Source organism: Helicoverpa zea, chromosome 1, assembly GCF_022581195.2.
Source record: "Helicoverpa zea isolate HzStark_Cry1AcR chromosome 1, ilHelZeax1.1, whole genome shotgun sequence".
NCBI classification, from domain to species: Eukaryota; Metazoa; Arthropoda; class Insecta; order Lepidoptera; family Noctuidae; genus Helicoverpa; species Helicoverpa zea.
Window position 1 is genome coordinate 6,180,924 of NC_061452.1, and position 6,839 is coordinate 6,187,762.

At 36.6% G+C, this 6,839-nt stretch overlaps 1 protein-coding gene across 1 annotated transcript; it reads right to left on the reverse strand.

Moving 5' to 3' along the window:
- Nucleotides 1-1,010: 1,010 nt before the first annotated feature.
- Nucleotides 1,011-4,251, reverse strand: LOC124633034 (probable ATP-dependent RNA helicase Dbp73D). The gene is made up of 7 exons (XM_047168126.1): nucleotides 4,092-4,251; nucleotides 3,690-4,005; nucleotides 3,331-3,612; nucleotides 3,065-3,242; nucleotides 2,332-2,983; nucleotides 1,391-1,571; nucleotides 1,011-1,273 (listed from the first exon to the last, which is right to left on the reverse strand). The coding sequence occupies exons 1-7, from the start codon at nucleotides 4,112-4,114 to the stop codon at nucleotides 1,067-1,069; spliced, it is 1,839 nt and encodes a 612-aa protein (XP_047024082.1). The 5' UTR covers nucleotides 4,115-4,251; the 3' UTR covers nucleotides 1,011-1,066.
- Nucleotides 4,252-6,839: the final 2,588 nt, after the last annotated feature.

Here is a 6,839-nt window from a genome sequence, read left to right on the forward strand (position 1 = left end):
AATGATCAACAGATGTAACTGAAACCGGCAGTGTAAGTATATAATATTCTTAGCGCTATTGCTGTGTTCGGAAATATTGAAATCAAATAATTGGTAAAAAGATATTGTATTTTTTTTATATTACGTGATAGTTCGCTCGATTTGCCGCCCCCTAGGACGTGCCGCCCGCGTGCGGTGCACGCCTTGCACGCCCGCTTACGGCGGGCCTGAACATAGGCACCATGTTTGACGACCCACTTTCAGACTCGCTGTCTGCCTGCGTCTGGGTGCTTCGTGCTGCACTCCTCACCGCTGCCACTGCGGGGAAGCTGTCAACAGCCTCGGTCACCACGGCCTGTCGTGCAGTCGGAGTGCGGGCCGCATACCGCGACATGCGAATATCAACGACGTGATCCGTCGGGCTCTTGTTGCCGTCGGCGTGCCAGCTGTACTTGAACCAAATGGTTTGGCACGCGACGATGGCAAGAGACCAGACGGCATGTCGCTATTTCCGTGGAAGATGGGTAGGACTTTAGTGTGGGACGCGACCTGCGTCGACACTCTTGCGCCATCCCATCTTCCTGGAACTGCGTGATGTGTTGGCTCCGCCGCTTCACAAGCAGAGGACCTCAAACGGCGCAAATATAGTAGCCTTATCGGGAATTACATGTTTGAGCCGTTTGGGGTTGAAACTCTCGGGCCGTGGGGTCCGAGTGCTCACGCGCTTGCGAAGGAAATTTCTAAGCGCCTTGTTGACACTTCTCGTGACCCAAGGGCTGGCTTTTATTTCGCACAGAGGTTGAGCATTGCCATCCAACGTGGCAATGCTGCCAGCCTTCTGGGTACATTACCCAGTGACAGCGATGAGGAGCAATTTTTTGATGCAATGTATTAGTTTTAAGTTGTATATATAAGTTTATTGTGCAAGTAAGTGTCGTTTAGTTAATATTGAAAATTGCGTAATGATTTTTAGCAACAAAAAAATGCACAATATTATTGTAGATCTGGGAGCAGCTTTAATAAAAAACTTATTTTAATGTTATATTAACCATTTACTTCTTAATCAATTACAAAGTAATAAAAACAATCATGTAGTAAGTTTTCGCTTTTGTGGTTTTGATTTCAATCTTCTTTTAATTTCCAAAGACCTCTTAACTTTGTCATCAATCTCAGCATGAATTTGTCTTTTTGTCTCGCTTATTGCTTGCTGGTAGCTGCTTGTGAGACGGTCAAGAACATCAGCTTCGATTGTTATTTGTGGAAGTTCAGCCTTGCCACCAGCTTGTATTATTTCCTGAAATTGAAGATTTTTAAATCAAAATTTGTTACAATCTCTTTACTTACTATGTACAATAGAGCATTATGTTTAAGTTGGATTTGAGAATGTACCTGTGGTTGAATAAGTACTAACCTTGAACTGGTTTACTTGATTCTGTAATAGGATAGTAACAGCATGTCCAATACATCCAGCTCGACCAGTGCGACCCACTCTATGTATATATGTTTTGATATTTCTTGGAGGGTCATAAGATATTACATAATTGCAGTCAGAGATATCAATACCTCTTGCTAAAGCATCTGTCCCAATTAGGCTGCAAGTGAAATTATTAACAGAAACTTAAAATAACATTTTTAAGCACATATCGCACGCTTAATCATATACTGACCGATTAGTGTTTCGGTCAAAGTTTAAATAAGTGTACCAAGAAGTTTATTTTAACGCCTTCTTTCGGCCGATCTCGGAATTTTTTCGATATCTTTTTTCTAGGCGGAGTTAAACCCATATCTGTCCCTTTCACACTCAATCGTTTCGGCAAACTTTTTTACGAGACAGAGACAGATATCAGTTTATGACTCATTATCATAATAATAAGAACATACATTGAACAAAACACGGACTCATTTTAAAATATGTCACCAGTATCAAAATCATACTTCATAGTATAAGGACCCATACCTTAATAATGAATATTCTTTAGTTATGTATTAAATAAAACACGGACTCATTTCAAAATGTGTCACCAGTATTAAATCAATGTAACTATATATTTTATATTAAACTGACGCATCTGGAGGAACAATTTTTTTAACCGATTAATTTATAGTAAAAAAATCTATATTTCTTTAAAATTATATTCAAATACAATAACTCACTTTATCAACAGTCCCTACAATACATTATTTCATTATATAAAGTTATTTTCTTTGAGTAATAAGCCATTCTGTAAGGTAAGTCAGGTTTGCTAAATCGTTTTTAGCGATTTCTTGAAAAACATCTTTTTTTAGTTATGTCAGTATATGATTAAGCGTGCGATATGCATAAATACCTAAAGGGTTAACAAAATTACTTACACATTGATTTCTGATTGAGTAAATTTTTTTAGTACACTTTCCCTTTTTGATTTGTCCAATGCTGAGGATAATTCAGCTACTTTAAATTTACCACTACCCCAGGTATTAAGCAGGACAGCTAATCTGTGGGCTGCCTCTGCTGCATTAGTGAAACATAACACTTTGTCCCATTTTTGTTCAGCTAAGAAATGATAGAGCACAAGTGGTTTGTGCTCAGCATCACATGTGATACATTGCTCTGTTAATTCTTCGGGTGTAGCATATAGCCTTATTTGGTCCTCATCATCAAAATTTTGTGATTTGGCAGCAGAAAATAATTTAGGTTGAAATAGACCCCACTGTTCTAACTTCTCAGGGTCCTGAGACAGAGTTGCTGAGAAGAGCAGTTTCTGGGGTGGAGGCTTTTGTTCAACTAGACTGGACCATGCATTGAAGTGGCGTCCAGTCATTAGCTCATTCTCCAGTTTAATGTGTTTGTCTAAATGATAAAGCCAATCATTTTGTATGTGATCCATTATTCTGTCTGCTTCATCAATAACTAAAAATTTCAAATGTTTCAAGGAAAATCCTTCCGTGTTTTGTAGGTGTTCTACTAACCGTCCAGCTGTGCATACTATAATGTCAATTTCACTAACCCATCCTGATGATTCAGCTGAAATAAAAGTGAACAATTGTTTTATTTACAAAACATTCTTTTCACTTTAAGTATAACAGGCCTTTGTTCTGTACTTACTGTATCTGACAATACTTTGTTGCTCCTGTTGCAGTGGTGTTGATCCTCCCAATAATGCAACCTTTAACCGTGTCTTCATGCAATATTTTTTAAATACCTTAGCAACTTGCGCTGCTAATTCTTGGACTGGCAGAACCACTAAGGCTCTAACATGGCATCCAATTTCATTCATGAGAATCTAGACAAAAATGAATACAGTATTTTAAATGTGAATTAAATAACATAAAATATTTAATTTCGATGAGTTATTAGAAACAAAATAATACCTGAACTATAGGCAGAACAAAAGACAGAGTTTTTCCACTGCCTGTTGGAGCAGAGACACAAATATCATGAGGCCAAAATGGGTAACTTAATTTGTGCTCATCCAGTATAAATGGAACAACTTTTTCTTGCACAGGAAACAAATTTTTGACACCTTCACTTAACAATGTAGCCTTCAGTGTGCTGTGTAACCAATCTTGGTCCTCAACAGAACAAGATGATGATTTTAAACTTGTTGATATGTGAAATGGATGTGATAGCCAGAAAGGCAATACTCTGGAAACCTGAAAAGGTAAATATGCTTCAATTAATAATTCACTAAGTAATTAAGTTAGTTCCTCAGAATATTAGTAAGTAATACCTTCGCCTTTTTTTCAAAATCATTAACTCCTAAAACCTTAAATTCATGGGAAGGTTTAGACCTTTTCCTCTCTTGTTTCTGTACTACGTTAGTACTAGGATCTACTTGAGGATCTTCACTCGCTGTATCCAGTTTTTCTTTATCTTTTTCTTCATGTTCCTCTACAACTATTTGGGGTTTAAGAGTAATAACATTAGATGGCTTTTTGGTAGCATATGCTGATTTCCTTTCTGCAATTCGTTTCTTCAAATTTTCTAAATGCTGAGCTTCTTGTTCTACTATGTCTACAACTTCATCTTCGTTCGTATCTCTGTATCTGAAAAAGAAATACAATCATTTGATTATATAGGATATGTTTTTTGTTGTGATTAATTTTAATTTTAGATTGTATAGATATGATACCTATTGATGACGAATAGATCCATGGTGTTGATATAAAATATTGAATTAAATTTTCAACGTTAAAATATTATTTCTTTATTCTAGCCCCATGCTTACACACACGACTTGCATTTTATAACCTAATTCAAAAAGTCAAAACAATCCGACTGTCATTTAGATTGAGATGCCATAGAGCACGTAAGCACAGATTTACTATAAGGCGGCACCTAGACCTAAGTAAAATAAATCGACAATAGAATAGTTTTTGTCGCTAAAAAACATTGCACAATCTTTGATATTTAACCCCTAATCATCGATATATATGTATGTACTACGTAGAATATAAGTCAATGCCCTTAGTAGAGCATTTTCATTGACCGTCGAGGGAGTGTCTATCTTTGAATAATGAACTGCTGATATTTTATTCCCAGGAGGCCGATTCTCTTAAGTTAATAATATCAAAATCGAATAGAAATCAAATCGCAATATGATCGCAATATCAGTTTTAACCATATCGGGCATTCTGCTACTTATATAAAACCAATCGTATTCCAACGACATTCGATTGGTCTGCTATTTTGGTGATTTTGGTCTATACGGTAGTTTGCTCTACAATCATATTGCAATAGTTAATCATTTGCAGACGAAATGATTCATTATTGAATGACAGAAAAGGATAAAAACGTTTATTTCCAAGAAAAAACAGCGGAATGCCACATACGCTTCAATCGTAATCGAGTCGTGATTAGATCTCAGTCGAATCGAATCGTATGTCGCTTAGGTAAAATTAGGAGAATGGGGCCCAGGTCTGCCTTCGATCTCATACTGTCATCCTAAGAGCCTTTATTTCCTAATGTACAATGAGTACATGAACCACTGTGTGAAATACAAATATTGTACTGTTTGTCGAATTTCTTCTATCGGTTGTTCAAATCTGCTCGGTACTGCGAAACCTCCTCTTTCGAGCTTTCGTAAGTATAATAGTATCTTCAGGTGATAATTTAAAATCTTGTACTATCTAAGAAAGACAAAAAGCTCAAAAAGAAAAATAAGGGAAAAGGCTCGGAGGATGATATATCTAAGAAAGCTGCTGGCATGCTGCTGCTAGCTTGCTTCTGTTACCTATCGTTCTGTTTTGGGGCAAAAGTACCCAAAGACGCAATATCATCATTTCATAAACTCTCTTGTTCTCTATACTCTAGTGAGTATGGTGTGTATAGAGTACCCAGAGTATTATCAATTTTATAGTGATGTGACATAAAGATCATTTGATTCGATTAAATACAACGACGAGACGAACGTACAAGGGCGGATCCACCGTTATGGGCACGATGGGCATGCCCACAACCTTATTACCTAGACTTGTGACATCACACTTTTACGGTTTTTTTAAATCGATAGGCTGATGATAACACTAGGGAACAAAATAATACTTTTTTTTGTTGCATTTAATTTTATGACTGTTGTTTACTAATTCGAGATCACCATATTTTTTTTCTAACAGCTTTAGTTTTTGAGGTACTTTTGTGTCCCAAAACTCAAAAAATCTCGCGCTCGCTACGCTCACGGTTTTTTCACTTAGCATTGGCTTTTTTTTTACTTGTTTCTGTGATTTCGTGTCCCAAGACTCCAAAATTTTGCGCTCGCTACGCTCACAATTTCTTAATTTCACAGTGCTTTTTTTATAATTTCTATAGGTATTTTTGTGGCACAGAACTCAAAAATTTCGCGCTCGCTCAGCTCGCGCAAATTTATACGGTTTTATACCACGTCTTCGCTTTTGGTTTTATAACTTGGTAACTACGACGAAATCTAAAAATGTTCCGGCTTGCTACGCTCGCGCAAAAAACAAAACTACTCACAATCTTTCCATACATAGGGGTGCTTTAGTAATGATTGCACCCGGTACATAAGCTAGAGACGGAACTGATAGTGAGCATAATATGAGTTTAGATATATTAAAAAAAAAAAACGTTTTTTTTTAGCATTATTAGATTGGTAATTTTATTTTGTCGTTTTTTTTTTTGGGGTGCTCAATAGGTAGCAGCCCGGGGTGCCACCCGATGCTATGCCGCCACTGGTAGTTGAGAAGTGTACCAAATGCGTCAAACCCTCCCTATATTGGCTTACTGGCTACAAGAAGTTATTGATTGAAATAGGTTTGGATCGAAACTATTTTTTTTATCGGGTCCAACTTCCTCCTAAGTTTATTTTCATTCCTAATGCCAAAGTCCTGATGCTCAGAAAAAAGGAAATAATTTCATTCAAAAGTTCATAAACGACTTGCATAATTTTTAATGAGCATGTTCATGCTCCGACTTTTACTTTTCTAGTAGCCGCTTCTAGTTCCGATTTTCTAGTAGCTGTGACCACAACCTTTTTTGAGGGCTGGATCCGCGCTTGCGAACGTACGTTCCTCGAGGTTCACATTCCACTCGATCGCTGGAAAAAAAACCGTATCCAGGGTTCACCTGTTATAGCAAAAAGGATTTTTTTATTTCAAGATAAATTCATTAGAATCTAGCACATTATTTGTCTTGCAGACATTTTGCTATGATTATCTTAAATATAGTTTTTTTTTTATCTTTGGTCTTTCCAGTATATTTTATGAATTTAAGTGATCAAATGCAAATTGGGCCAATAAATTGTAGCAAATACCAATAAGGATACGAAACTATTTATATATTATTATTAAAACACAAATGCATATGAAATCGAATGCTAATGCCACAGCGAATATTTAATCGATTTCATTTTGACAAGTCCTAA